Raw genomic sequence first — 15439 nt, 5'->3', positions numbered from 1 at the left:
TATTCGATACATCACAGAATTATAATCACTGACTTTTTTAAAGTCTTGGAATCTCAACGTATTCCATTCATCACGGGCGGTCGGGAGTATCACTTCCCTTATATGCTCAAATCTTTCTTTCAGCCCTTTCCATAAAGTCATTGGGTCTTTTTCTGTGAGATACTCACATTTCAACCCTTCATCAAGATGTCGGCGCAAGAAAATCATAGTTTTTGCTTTATCTTGTGAGGTTGATATATTATTTTCTTTAATGCTTTCACTTAGACCCAATGACTCAAGATGCATCTCAACATCAAGAGTCCATGACATATAATTTTTTCCAGTGATATCGAGTGCAACGAATTCAAGCTTTGCCAAGTTTGACATGGTGGTACTAGAAAAATAACAATGCATTTTATTAGTTAATTTCCATTAATATGACAATACAAAATAATGGATAAACGATGAGTACAAGTAAGTGTACAAATAGAGAAAAAGCATGTGGTGGAAAATCGCTGGTGAGTACAAAACTCGTGAGCATGATGATCATAATCGTTATGAAAAATATCCTTAGAAAAGCCAAAAACTCCATCTTCTTCTTTTTCGAAAAAAACCGAGGAGAAAATATTTTGAGATGAAGAATGAATTTTGGTGTGATTGAAAATGAGTTTGAGTGAAAATATTTATAGGCCAAAAACTAGCCGTTTGTGACCGTTGGGGGTAAAGAAAAATCGAGTATGTGTTGAATAAAAATTTGTGATAATGATACAATGCATATAATGATAATCATAATTAAATAATTATGTATATCATATCACATTATTATAAGATCGGTGTCGTAGACAGTCTTTTATATAATATTGTGAAATTATACCAATATAGTTAGTATAAAGTCAGGTATAGTATATCATATCACATTATTATAAGATCGGTGTCATAGACAACCTTTTATATAATAATATGACATTATACAAATATGATTATAATGCTTAAAAATCTTAGAGGCTATACTTGTCGTATCCCTTACCGGGAGTGTGGGATGTCGTCTTAACATCCTCCCAGGATTTATAACAAGTTTTTTAAAAAAATTCATAACATGATATTATATATTAATATATACACAATAAAAATATATAAACAGTAAGATAAAAATTCTTACTTGTTGAATATTTTTGACTTCTTCTTGTATTTTGGAGCGTCGGAAATTATAGAGAACCTTCGAGCGCTCGTGCTGATAACATGTTGTGAAAAGTAAAATTTATAAAACTCAAAAACTCAAAATATTCTCAAACTCCACACTTTAAATTTATTCTCTAAAATTGTGTTTTTTTACACAAATGGAGAGACCTATTTATAGATCTCAATGAGAGATTAGTCCAAAAATTAAATCATCATCATCTACATCATCACACACTAATTTTCAAAATAATACAACTCAATTTTCAACAATTCTAATATAATATAATATATTTTCAACAATATATATATTATACACCAATTTGACATTATAATGAAAAAAATACAGTAAAAAGCAAGTGAAAAATTATTGAACCTAAGGATAAAATCGACTTTTCGTTTTTCCGGAAGACACTTGTCCAAAAGGGAATCAATAAAGCTTCGAGATTGGACAAAACGTCATCGTTTTGCATCTTCTCGTCTACCTCGGAAATTTCCCGTTATTCATTTCGGTTTCAATTTCAAAGCCCTATCCCGGTGTTCCGATTCTCTGTGTCAGATTATATATATCTCAATTACTTTGCAATCGGTTAATTTTCCAAAAAAATTTCTTGTGATTGGATGAATTTTAGTATAGATTTTCGTACATATACTGTTGTAATACGCAATTAGACGAGTTCCTTGGATTGAATTTGAAACCCTAGTTGCTCGCTCGATTTGGGCTCGATTATTTAAGTTTGATCTCGGATGGAAATCTGATTTTCAAGTTGGAGATTTATTTTTGTAATTCGATCTGTATACATGTAAATGGCGGATCAAGAAGAGGAGGATCTGAAGATGGCATTGAGATTGAGCATGCAACAGAACGAGTCACCGGAGCCAAAGAGGAGCAAGCCGATGGAGAATACACCTGTTGTTGGCGAGCCGGCTCCTGCGGAGGAATCGCCAGAGGTAAAGAATCGGAGGTTGCAGCGGGAATTGATGGCTGCTGCTGCGGAGAAGCGGATGGCATCAGCTAAGAGTGCTGCGGAAAAGCAGATGGAGGCAGCTAAGAATGCTGTGAAGAATGTGGAGAAGGTGAAGGACGTGGAAATTATGGGTTTAGAAGTTGAGAAAAAAGGAAAGGGTGTGAGCTTGGAGAATGCTGAGGTAAAAAGTGCAAGTCTTGGGGCTTTATTATCAGGAGACGAGGCTAATAAGCTCTTCTCGATGATTTTTGGGAACAGAGTTAGTAAAGATGTGCTTGCACAGTGGAGCAATCAGGGTATAAGGTAAAACGGTTTGAATAAAAGAATTAAACTTTATGTTATTAGAAATTGAAGTACTTTGATTGCCCGTTGGCAAAAAAACGAGCTTGACTATATAGTTTTTTTAATGCTTTGGAGCAAAAATTTCCTATGCAGATTTAGTCCTGATCCAGAAACATCTATGGGGTTAGTGCAGCATGAGGGTGGGCCATGTGGCGTGTTAGCAGCTATACAAGTAACAGTGCTATTTCTAATTTGAATTTTGAATTGCTAGTCGACTTGAACTTAGAAGGTTCTTTTATGTGATTAAGTTTTAGATTTTTGGATCTTTTGTCAGCAAGTCTGTCCTGCCTTGTTCTTTCATGATTTATTAGTATATCATAAATATCGAAAAAGAGAAAAAAAAAACTTTAATATCTAAACTCTGGGGGATTTGTTATAGCACGATGTCATATTTATTTACTTTGCTAGCTCTTTTTTTATTTAATTATGTTACTACTAAAGAAAGATATCAGATTTTTATTTTATGTTAACATCTATGTAATTCAGATGCCGATATGACATTTTAGGGTCATCTACTTTACATAGAAGTTATTCTTTTGGTTAAAAACCTCATAATTCTCATTTAAATGGCGAACTTTTAACCAAATTTTATTATCCATAGCTCCTCTTGATGTTATCCCTTATGGCGTTTTCTGATTGAACGTGTATACTCGTGGATAATTACCAAAGGCTTGGAAAAGCAAGAACAGAAGTGTGTGGCAGTTGTTCTAGCTTAAAAACTTCCTTTTATCTTGTGTTTAGCTTGAGTTTAACTTTTTGCTGGTCTATGCTAATTTTGTATAATTTACGTTGTGCTAAACATATAACATGATGAAGTAACTATCATCTTCCTTTTGAAAGAAATGAAGTAAATTTCGACCTTAAATATGTTTTGTTAATTCTCAACACCTTACATTGGTCAGACTTGATTAGTTGACCAGCTAAAAACCTAAAATATGGTCATCGTTTATTCTCAATAAGACTATGCATCAGTTTGGTCCATCTTGATCGTACACTAACTTGATGATGTGGAAATGTAGTTTGATTTCTTTTCTGAACCAATGTTCCGCACCACCATTTCATATGTCCTCAAACAGTACTTATGAATGAAATTTGCGTTAATATAGAGCACCTTTAGTTTAGGTTGTTCGCATGACCTTCTTTTATTTTAGTCTTTGTAATGCCGTCTCTCTTGGTGTATTCCCCATTCATACGGACTGATGGAAAGAATTAGTCTTAGCCTACTAGTTGGTTTAGCACATTGTGAAAACCTGAAAATTTTATTTAAGATGAGTTTTTCAAGAAATTCATAGTGCAATAAAATTTTACTATTTCCTCTATTTTTCATTTTACCAAATGGATTCAAAAGGAAAATATATTATTATCCGGAATAACATATACATGATTTTCTTGTTATTTACCCATAGTCTTGATCTTAGTTCTAGCATGAAGTCCACTTGAATGAAAATTTTAATTCCATTTTCTCATGTAATTTATAAGAAGACAAGATGTTTCACTGAACATTATGGTGCCCTCATGCCTGGATTCTCGCGGTTCATAATGGTGCTAGTTCTTTTTTACATAATTTCTTCTCTTTTATGCTGTTAGTAAAAATAATTTGAGTTATGTGTGTGATAAATTCCTTAGAAATGAGTAGCAACGCTCTCTTTTATGCTGTTAGTAAAAATAATTCGAGTTATGTGTGTGCTAAATTCCTTAGAAATGATTAGCAACGCTACTTGTAGTTTACGGATTGAAAATCAATGGAATTTCATTACATGGTCGTTTGTGTGGAGCAAATGCTATTGAAAAGTTGGATCGAGTAGGTCTGTATAGTGTAAAAAATTTAAAATATCTGTGTTTATGTGTCTGGGCCTAGGGAGAGGTGCTAAAAGTTTCTCACAGTAAATCTATTATAAACAGAGAAAAAAAGGCCATCTTTGACAAAGTAAAGTTGTATGGGTATAAATTGGGAAATCAGATAAAAACTAATTCAAGTGTAAGGACAGCAAAATCGTTAGAGAGATGGATGACTGAATCACCAACATTGGTTTCTACTATTAACGGTTCATTTCTCTTGGATCATTAATTGACTCACGAGTTGCTGGTTTGGGTTCTGGAGTGCTTCCAGATTCTTCTGAGTTTGGGATAGAAAAGTAGTGAAATTCAAATTTGGATTGTTATTATTGTTGTATATCAGTGGTCATTACATTTGTGCCACATGTGGAAGAAAAATTCCACCTTGTACCTGATTCAGTGCATGTCTGCATCTCACTGTGTAATGCTTTCCTTACAATATAATCTCGTCTCTGCAGGCTTTTGTACTCAAATATCTTCTATTTTCTCCTGAGGAATCTGGTAATTTTTCAAGCATGCATGCGGATACGGTCGTGAGAAGAGTTACACATAATGACTCTGTTGCCGCAGATATTTCCCATCATCTCACAGAGGAAAATCGATCAAGGTAATGAAATCCTCTAAATTAGTTGTTAATGGTGTTACTTGGTGCTGGTTTAGTCTCGACCGCTGAAACTATTAGATATGAGCAAAGAAATGATAAAGAGTTCATGAATTCATATGTTTCTGCATAAAATAACTAAATAAACCGTTGGCTTCGAGAAGGTTACAAGTAGACACAAAAGATCATATTTTTACATATCTTTTTTTACAGTTCAAATTGTTGAATTGAATCCTTTCTTGCTTTAAGACGAACCAGGAAAAAAGGGGTCAAAACTCTGGTGAAAGAAGAGAATAGAGAGTGATTTGACTTTAGTTGAATTATAATGGTGACTTCTGATAAAGAAAGTTCAACTTTTTTCCTGAAATTAGATTATTATAGTGTGTGTGGTGCATTGAACCTCGAATTCAATTTTTACATTTTATGCCAACCGATAGTTGTAAAATTTTAAATCGCCATACTCTGAAATTTATGTACTATAATATTTTCTTGATTGAGAAGAAGTGGGGCATCTGTTATTTTTATTTGGTCTTTATTTTTTTTAGAAACCAATGCTAATTAATTTTTGGATTTTGATTCCTTCAACTGTTTTTAAATATTCGTTGTTGCTTCTTAGTAAAATAAGTTTTTCTGCATTTGGACAGAGCTCTGGTGATGAGTATGAGTGAGATACTCTTTCTGTGTGGAAGTAATGAAAGAGTAGTGATAGCATCTCTGGATTTTCTTGATGTTGATTCTATTGATTCCATGGATGTGTCTAATGATGAGGTAAGTTCATATTTCATTTATTTTTGTCACACTTTTTATGGCATTTTATTGCATTAAAACCTTCATTGCTGCTCCTTTATGTAAATTTTTTATTGATTATGAAGTTGCCATTTAAGTTAGTAAAGTGTTGCACTTGGTGAGAATGTTGTAGGATATTGACCTAAACGTGATTTCTCTCTCAAATTGTTTGTAACTTGCTGCACAGGTATTGGCAAAAGCACTTGAAGGTCTTTCTTTTGAATCTGGTTCTGATTTGCAGAAGGTTTTGAGAATATACACCTGCACTTCACAGTTGAGTGCATTTCAAAAACTTGAAGCAATGCTTCCTATTTTTCGAAGTCGTATGGGAGCGTTGCTCTTTTTAATAGCTGCCTTGCTCTCCAGAGGATTGGTATGCTATTCTTTCTCATGTAATATCTTGCTTTTTCACAAAATCTGTGACAGAGGAATAGTGGTGCGTCATTGACAAGTGATATAAATCTGACAACAAAATAAATAAAGTGCTGAAACTGTTCTCAACTAACTAACAATAATTGGATGCTAGCTGAACCCATAAGTAACTATTATTTTGCTCCTTTCTTTCTTTTTCTTCCTTTTTTTTTTTTAACTTTTCAATAACCTTTCAATTAGGAGATAACTTTGCCAAATATTAACGAATATCAGTATATTTTTATTTGGAATCCTTCCATGCAATTGTATTTTATAGTTATAATATTGATAGTACTTAGAAAGTGGGAAACCATATTTTACTTGGTAACAACTATTAATAATAGGACGTGCTTCTCAACATGAAGAACACAGGTTTAGTTTACCAATTTTCGATGATTAGATGTTTTATCCATGGGACACTGTTTACTTTGTCTTTACTTTGAACTCTATTTGGCGGTTCAAAATCATCTCCATCCATTGTTCGTAGAAGAAATGAAGGCTTCTGATATCTTTTTTACTAATCTGAACTAGGTTTGAAAATCAACACTTCATGTGCCTTAATATTCCTATCCAAATCACTGCATGTATGCGTTGTTTGCCTTATAATTTGTTTATGGTGCAAGTTAATGTATTCAGTGCCTGGTTTTTCATCAGGACAATGTTCAAGAAGACAGGGATGACCCCAGTCAACCGTTAGTCACTGCCCCATTTGGGCATGCATCTCAGGTGACCACAGATTGATGATAGTTTCATTTCCATTGGATAATCGTGATGGTTTTGCATGGTTACTGGAATAGTTCGCATCTAACATTTTCTTTCTCAAATAGGAAATCGTCAACCTGTTACTTTCTGGAAGTGCCGCAGCTAATGTGTTTGATGGGAAGATGGACTTAGGCAGTGGCATGTTTGTGAAAGGTATCTCAACAACTGTGGAAGTCGGGTTCCTCACCCTGCTAGAGTCCCTTAATTTTTGCAAGGTTGGACAGTATCTGAAATGCCCCAAGTGGCCGATATGGGTTGTTGGAAGTGAATCTCACTACACAGTCTTGTTTGCCCTCGACACGAAAGTCCAGGAGGAGAATGAATTTGAGCATAGAGAAACACAGATCCGGAGGGCTTTTGATGCCCAAGATCAAAGTGGAGGTGGTGGATTCATCAGTGTTGAAGGGTTCCATCATGTCATTGAGGAAACCAACATTAACCTTCCACCTGATAAGGTTGAGCATCTCTGTAGCACTGGTTTCATCGTATGGAGTGAATTCTGGCAGGCTCTTCTAGACTTAGACAAGAGTTTAGGAGGGGTCAAGGATTCAACTGGTTTGATGGGTAAGAAAGTATTTGATCTCTATCATTTTAATGGAATTGCAAAATCAGTTGGTAATGGTTCCCTAGCATCACTTGGAAGTGAGAATCCTATTCAAAGACCAAGACTAACGAAATTGAGCGTCTCAGTTCCTCCAAGGTGGACACCAGAGGAATTCTTGGCGGATGTGCCGGTGTCCTCTGAATCAGTGAAAAATGAACCAGGTGGGATCGAGATCTCAATTGAAGTATCCAAGCCTCAGCATGCTCCCTTGGTGGATTGCATCAGAACACGTTGGAGACGTGCTGTTTGCAACTGGGACGGGGATGCGCCTAGTATCGTATAACTTGTATCCATTAGTTTCTATATTGATGATCTCACGAATCATTGTTGATTGGTTCCCTGGCGGCTTTAAATGTAAGATGCAAACTACATTGTTTGCTCTGTGGTGTTGTAGCATTTAGGATTTGAGAAAACAGGTTATGTTGAATTTATTTATTTGAACTTCCAAAATGAGTGTAATATACAGATTTTTGGCTGTCGGCGGCCATTAAATTAGGAAGTTCTTTCAAGAACTGGTGAGGGCGTTGATACATTTTTAAAGGTCAGGACTTTAAAGTTCCCTACCTCTGCTTCTGATTATTTTTTTTTTTCTCTGTTTACATGATTTTGGAAAAGTCCACCTAAATGTTCTGTGGTTGCAGAGAAATTTTGGTTCTCTTGTCTAAATAGGTTGCATGTGTACTTAATTTCCTATTCCAGAAAGCCCTTGTAAGATTAAACGAATAAGAATAAGTGAATAAATGAGAATAGATGATGTAATGATTGCATAAAGAACAGAGCAATTGCCACAAATCCCTTCCATCCAATATTAATATAGCATGGATCTCTAAATCTTTGCGTTAAGAGTTCCGTGCCAAGACAAATATAACATGGCTCTCTAGATTACACCCATTTTTTAAAATGAAAAGAAAAAGTATTAACAGAAACGTAAAAAATAAATAGCACAACGGCCAAACGGAACCAGCACAAAGACCTCACAAATAACTTTCATGGTCGTTCTCAATACTGCAAGCCAACCCACACTATGAACAAACTTTGATCCAATACCATATGCATCTACTGGGAACTGCAGTCGCTGAAACGAAATATAACAAACACCACGAACACGAATATGCTTAAAGAATGCCATCTGTTTTTATTTTCTTTTGCCAAAGACATGAAGCGATGGATAATATGCTGAAGGCATTAGCAAAATGACTCACCAGCTTAAAAACACTTCCTGTGAACGATTGCGGGACCAGATTCATCATACTCGCCCTTTGAGATCCACATCTGCACAAATTTAAAAATATTAGCTAGCACTATCGCTAATATCATATCACCAAAAATGCACACAAGAATGCATCTATACAAACTTGCCACCATCCTTGTTTTCACATTTATGCTTATGGAGTATGTGAATATGATGAGCTTTAAGAAAAAAATAAGGAGTCACCTGTTGGAATGTACTGAGGGATGCCAGGATCGATCCTCCAATCCAGACACTGTACTTCCTCTCAGGTGGTGCAACCACCTTAATCTTCATGCTGCTTGGAGCAAGAGCCGTTATTTCCTTGCTCATACGATCTGCAATGCCAGGGAACATAGTCGACCCACCACTGAGCACGATGTTGCCATAGAGATCCTTCCTGATATCCACATCACATTTCATGATGGAATTGTATGTTGTTTCATGAATTCCTGCAGCTTCCATTCCTATCAATGATGGCTGGAACAAGACTTCTGGGCAACGGAACCTCTCAGCGGCAATGGTGATAACTTGTCCATCAGGCAGCTCATAATTCTTCTCAACAGCAGAGCTGTTTTTTGAAGTCTCCAGTTCTTGCTCAAAATCAAGTGCAACGTATGCAAGCTTCTCTTTAACATCACGAACGATTTCCCGTTCTGCAGTTGTGGTGAACATATACCCTCTTTCAGTTAGAATCTTCATGAGATAGTCAGTGAGATCACGACCAGCAAGATCCAACCTCAGAATAGCATGTGGGAGTGCATAACCCTCATAAATAGGAACAGTGTGGCTCACCCCATCACCAGAATCAAGTACTATGCCTGTTCATTAGAAAGAACCTTTTAATACATGAGCAAATTTGGCACCCTTACACGAAGTCACGTTGTTTTAAGGATCCATTGAGGACATACCAGTTGTACGGCCACTAGCATACAGTGAAAGGACAGCCTGGATTGCAACATACATGGCAGGCACATTGAAGGTCTCAAACATGATTTGAGTCATTTTCTCTCTGTTTGCCTTGGGATTGAGAGGTGCCTCTGTGAGCAGAACAGGGTGCTCTTCAGGAGCAACACGGAGCTCATTGTAGAATGTGTGGTGCCAAATCTTCTCCATGTCATCCCAGTTGCTAACTATACCATGCTCAATGGGGTACTTCAAGGTTAGAATACCTCTTTTAGATTGAGCTTCATCCCCAACATAAGCGTCCTTTTGCCCCATACCAACCATGACACCAGTGTGTCGGGGACGACCCACTATGCTAGGGAAAACAGCCCTTGGAGCATCATCACCAGCAAATCCAGCCTATCAAGAAAAAAAATACCAGGAGATAAATCATACAACATCAGTACCATCGCTCATCCCATATAGAAAACCAGCTTCAATAATCAACTGCTTACCTTCACCATTCCAGTACCATTATCAACAACAAGGGGTTGAATATCCTCTCCATCAGCCATACTGTGTTATTCTGTGTAGAGCCCAGAGGAGTGAAGTTACCGGGCTTAAAAAGAATATGAAAAAAGGCAAACCTTTCTTTAAGAAACTAATGCAGAAAGGTTAGGAACGTAAAAATATCTAAAACCAAAGAATTACATAGATTCAACTCCACATCAAATGCACTCATAGATAATGAACTATATTACTATATGGATTCTCTATTCCACCTTTACTTTCGCAAGATCTTTATAGCTTTTCCTTTCACACTATCACTATACTCATCTTAGGAAAGTAAAGATCATCTACCAATTACAAAACCATCATAAACAAATAAAAATAAATGATTCATTCCTTTTTACATCAAGGTCCACCATTAATTAACAGGCAATAATTTCATTCCTTATTGCTCCCGACCTTTTCACACTCAACAAAAGTAATCACCATCAACTTCTAATCCACAAAAAACTTTCAAATGGAACTCAACAAAAAAAAAACACGAAACTTTCCAGAATCAGAATTTTTAACTCACTTCAATTTTTGCATAACTATTAACTCCAACATCAAGAAACCAAGAATTTATCAACCCCATACTACATAAAAGGCATATGCATACTGATCTGACCCTATTAAATCCATAAAACAAAACCCAAGAACCAGAATTGCTGATCATATTACTAAAAATCACGGAATTAAAAATAGCAGAAACAAAAGATGGAAAAAAGTTGATTTTTCGGACTTGAGCTCACCTCGCAGCTTTACAGAGTAAAAGGAGTGAAAGCTGAGATTTTTATAAATGGAATGAATGAGGCACCCCAAATTGGAAATGAGAATGCTTCACGGAGGCCCATATTATTTGCTTCAAACGCGTCTACAGTAAAATGACTTCCAAATGAAATGCAAATGTAATTCAAATCAACGTAAAATTTGGTTCTTGGGATTGTAGTTGGTCCTCGAATATTTCATTCCTCGCAATTTAATGAAAATTTTCATAATATATACAAAATTAAAAAATTAAAAATTAAAAACTGAACACATTTATACGAGGAGGAACACACTGTGTAGTATGTAGTGTTAAAAAAAATAAAGATTGTGCGAAAGATCAATGATTATTCACCAAGCAAAAGTAAAGTACTCCCTCTTTTGATATATCAAAACAACCTATCCTGATCAAATAATATCCAAAAATTATTTCTTGAATTTGTAAAAACAATAATGAATTACAGTCTTATTCTTAAAAAAAATTCATAAGTTATTATATTTGAATATTCAACTTCAAAAATAAACGTTTTTTATAAATAAACTTTTAATAATAAACTCCAAACACGAGTTCGAAAACCTCTAATCCAAATTGGGATCAAGTACTAGAAGAATGAGCAAAAATAAGATAGTTTGTAATTACAATCCGAGGTTGGTCTAAAACGAGTTCAAATTTTTTTTTATGGGTTATCAGAGGTTTTTGGCGTCGAACTTTGGAGTTTGATCTACATAAATTAATATAATGGTTGATTTCAAATATATGTACCTAACATATATTCATCTGATCAGTCAAATGGATTTGAAATTCCATCTTCATCCAAATGTACCTTAAATATACATGTTATTGATATATATAAGTAAATCGGAAGAGTGAGCCCTTCATCAAATGATTTCAGAATTTAGTTGTAGCGAACAAAACAGTGTCGTACAAATTTAAAAAAGCATAACAGAGTTCTCCCAGAACAAAAATAGACACGATAATCTAGAAGGCCTAGAAAACAATTATTTGTGAAGAACGCAGCAACAGTTCTCACTCCCTACATCGGCTGCAAGACACGGGGGCTGAACTTTCTCGTCACTGTACCAATGCGATCGACCTTGAATTAATTCATCCAAAAAGTAATCCAGCTTCTCAAGAGTGATGTTCGGCATCACAATAGCGTGGGCCATATTTCCCTCGCAGGCAAGTTGCCAACGACGGACAAACTCCTCGTCTCGAGGTCGTTCAAACACCACAGTGCTGCTCAGTTCATTGAGCATTGCACTAATGCCAGCTCCAATGAGACGGTCTTTCAAATAATGAGCGTTTCTCAGGCATTTTTGTACTTCTTTTTGGAACCCTTTGTAGCCTTTTCTGTTCAGGGTGTACCAGAGAAAGATTGGTGCATGGCCGTTTCGGCTGCCCATGATTGTTGCGTCTCTTGAGGCGAGATACTCTACATTCCTTGAAAGGGCGTTTATGTGTCGAAGCCTTGTGAGCTGCACACCACAAGGCATGGGGCATCCCACAAACTTGTGGCCAGATACACTGACACTGCCAATGGGCTTCTTGAATGTAACCTTGGGTGCCTGCAATTAGACCAGATAAACTAAGAGAAAGAAGAGTGGTAAACCAACTTCCTAAACAAACTTGAACGAAATGAACAAAATAAAGTAAAATGCTGGAGCACCCTAAAAAATTGCATCCTCAGGGTATTCACATATGACAATCAATGAGAACTTGGGTTATCTTTACTCTTGTTTTACTAGCATTCGAAATGACCGCAGTAGATGATGCAACACTTTTCAGCTCCAACTCCAAGAGTTTCTTAAATTAAACACTAGGTTTTAATTGTCTAATAATTATATTACAGGGCTAAAGTTCATAGCAAAAATTGTTCCCAAAACACTCGTCAGAGTAGATATTTCATCCTACAGCTGCACGCTTTAGGAGGATCAATGTGGAAATGATGTGTGTAGCATAAATAATCACGTCATTGTATTGTAATGCACAAATAACAATTAAGCTGAGCAAGCACAGTTAGAAAACCTTTTTGACAAATGGCATCATGAGCCCAAAAAGAGCGCCATCGCAATGGATATAGAATCTATCATGTGAAAACCCAGATTCTTCAAGCGTCTGTATAACCAGATCAAGGTCGTCAACAGCCCCCTTAACAGTAGTTCCTGCAATGCAGATGTTGTTACAAATATACAGATATAACTCAACAACGTATAGCCATATTTACAGTCTACGGAAATGCAATCGCACTCCACTAGTATGAGTATCAGACTTGGAGGCGGAAAAGAGAAGAAATTACCTATGTTGACATTAATGATTGCTGGTTTATCCTTGTTTGGAAGTAGTTTAGTTTTAAAATCATTACAGTCTATTTCCCCTGTTAACAGAGTCCCGACTTTCACAGATTCCATTCTGTACATTCTTGCTGCTTTGAACACAGAGTAGTGTGACTCTTTCGATGCATACAGAATTCCATCAGGAAACACTTCCCTCCTGTACAATGGAATAAAGAATCATTAACTTACTATGAAGTATGAACCTTAAAGCTTTCCAAGCGAACACCACTTGGATACAATTGGGAAAGACCATGTTCAAGTTATTGCAAAAATAAAGTCACTCTAACTGACACTTATACAGACACTGTTGATCATTTCTTGTTCAAAAGTTAAAACGAGACCAGATTCTTGAGAATAATGGTTTAGAATTATAATTTGAATCAAACAAACTTTTGTTTTAACAATTTATTTTTGTAATTTACAATAAAATTTAATATTTACAATTACTTTGAACATATAAAAAAAAATCGGAAAATAATTTACCCATGATGTATAACTAATTGCAGGGAAAACAAACATTTTTCATAAGCATATATTAGTTCAGCTTTTTTGGCACATTTTTTTCCCTCGAAAAAAATTCTCAGGATAGTTGATGAAACTATTAACTAACACGTACATTATTAGCATATTGATTTAATAACATCGTTGCTCATAATGAGAACTTTGGTTAAACTAGTTTCTCACTGTCTTGAACCATGTGAAATTCAACCAGAATGATAATTGAACCAAATCTGTAGAGGAACCTCTGTATTTGTAGTTAGAACCTCATAGACACAGACCAAAAGATACCTACCCTAGAAGGATGCCATGAAGATTGCCCTCAGTTCCACAATTTGTGATGTATCCCCAATAATCATCCTTTTCAATCTCCCATAGACGGGCAAACCAATCCAAAACACCGATTTCGAACTGTCTAGAGTGCACACCATAGTTGCTTTCAATGAATGGATCTCCAAGGTTGTTAATTGAAAAATGCTGCAACTGACTAAGTGCACCATAATCAAAGTCCAAATTATAAGGATACCCTGTGAAAAACAGAACATAAATTTACGAGGCAATAAGAACCATGGATTAGGATAATGTCAAACATATTACCAGCAGCTAAGACAAATTAAGCAGCAGACAAAAACATAAAACAAAAATTGTAAAAACTGTTCCATAACAACTAGAAAAACCAAGAACCAAAAAGCAATAAATCTATCTGGTGTTCCGTAGACAACATTCCGTGCTAAATTCATTCAATTTAATATAAGCGTCAAAACTTCCCGTGAACCACTAGTTCTTCGACTTCTGCAGTTTCAATAGACTCTCCGTAGATATCTTATGTAAAGATCTGCAAGATAGTTGCGAAAATTTCTCAAATACCTAAATGGTGCTTGGTCCTTTCGACGAGAGTTTTGCGGTATCTTGCCAGTATGCTGGCCATATAGGCCTCCTTATCCCCCGTCGATTCATCGTCGGCGTCGGGCTCCGTCACCTCCAAGCTCGTGGTGTGCACGTTCTTCCCCAAAACTATCTTTCTCTTGTTCTCTCCATCATCGTCGGTGCTCGAATCCACCACCGGAGGCACTTGCTCAGCTACCACCGCCGACGGATCAAACGATTCCACGCCCGACAACGCCGTCAAGAGATCCGCAGATTTTTCGTGCCTCAAAGCTCCGTTAGACACCATTGGTGCATCAACCTCTACGCCAGTCGCAACCATCACCCCAGCTGCTCTAGATCAGTAAATAAAAATGGGCAAATACACCAACTTCAGCAATTTTTTTCTGAAAAAAACAAGAAATACACAAATTGATAAAAAAAAAAATTCATTACCTGGTAAACAAAACTGTGATTAATTACAGGAGAAACTGAAGAATCGGGCGAAATTGTAGCTGGTGAGCAGCGGAAATGCGGAAGGAATTAATGTGTAACGAAGCTGATGGGAGTTTCGCTACACTGGTTATATATAGATTTATGGGAAGCCGTTTGGTCTCCAAAATGCAATTCTCCTCTTTGAGAAAAAATAAAATAAAATAATTAATTAAAAAAACGATGACATATAATTGACACGTTTAATTCACTAAAAGGTGGATTATATTATAAGAGTGCTCTAATTCAAATGGGTTTAAAAATATCCCACTCTTTATTAATTATTATGAACAAATTTTACATTTTAAAATGCTACGCACTCAACACATGCATGGATTTTTAACATGATTATTTATTTT

At 36.0% G+C, this 15439-nt stretch overlaps 3 protein-coding genes across 6 annotated transcripts; 1 reads left to right on the top strand and 2 right to left on the bottom strand.

Moving 5' to 3' along the window:
• The first annotated feature begins 1627 nt into the window (after positions 1-1627).
• Positions 1628-8028, top strand: LOC140878212 (uncharacterized). Its single transcript, XM_073281821.1, has 7 exons — positions 1628-2426; positions 2559-2637; positions 4760-4908; positions 5547-5670; positions 5876-6061; positions 6754-6825; positions 6927-8028. The coding sequence occupies exons 1-7, from the start codon at positions 1963-1965 to the stop codon at positions 7746-7748; spliced, it is 1896 nt and encodes a 631-aa protein (XP_073137922.1). The 5' UTR covers positions 1628-1962; the 3' UTR covers positions 7749-8028.
• A 192-nt stretch (positions 8029-8220) lies between these two features.
• Positions 8221-11020, bottom strand: LOC140876514 (actin-7-like). 3 transcript variants are annotated; one of them, XM_073280491.1, is made up of 6 exons: positions 10880-10967; positions 10094-10164; positions 9605-9998; positions 8901-9514; positions 8668-8737; positions 8221-8531 (listed from the first exon to the last, which is right to left on the bottom strand). In XM_073280491.1, exons 2-5 carry the CDS (start codon positions 10151-10153, stop codon positions 8672-8674), a joined length of 1134 nt encoding a protein of 377 aa, XP_073136592.1. In that variant the 5' UTR covers positions 10154-10164; positions 10880-10967; the 3' UTR covers positions 8221-8531; positions 8668-8671. The 3 variants fall into 3 exon arrangements, with proteins under 3 accessions (XP_073136592.1, XP_073136591.1, XP_073136590.1); XM_073280490.1 differs by having other exon boundaries at positions 8222-8540; positions 10094-10197; positions 10880-11020; XM_073280489.1 differs by having other exon boundaries at positions 8222-8540.
• Positions 11021-11741: 721 nt separating this feature from the next.
• Positions 11742-15193, bottom strand: LOC140886640 (serine decarboxylase). 2 transcript variants are annotated; one of them, XM_073293338.1, is made up of 6 exons: positions 15045-15193; positions 14592-14944; positions 14020-14251; positions 13190-13383; positions 12919-13055; positions 11742-12458 (listed from the first exon to the last, which is right to left on the bottom strand). In XM_073293338.1, the coding sequence occupies exons 2-6, from the start codon at positions 14929-14931 to the stop codon at positions 11892-11894; spliced, it is 1470 nt and encodes a 489-aa protein (XP_073149439.1). In that variant the 5' UTR covers positions 14932-14944; positions 15045-15193; the 3' UTR covers positions 11742-11891. The 2 variants fall into 2 exon arrangements, with proteins under 2 accessions (XP_073149439.1, XP_073149432.1); XM_073293331.1 differs by having other exon boundaries at positions 14592-14939.
• Between the last annotated feature and the right edge of the window lie 246 nt (positions 15194-15439).

This window comes from Henckelia pumila, chromosome 1 (assembly GCF_033568475.1).
Source record: "Henckelia pumila isolate YLH828 chromosome 1, ASM3356847v2, whole genome shotgun sequence".
Taxonomy (NCBI): domain Eukaryota; kingdom Viridiplantae; phylum Streptophyta; class Magnoliopsida; order Lamiales; family Gesneriaceae; genus Henckelia; species Henckelia pumila.
Note: the sequence above shows the minus strand (reverse complement) of the source record. Positions and strands in the feature narration are given on the sequence as shown.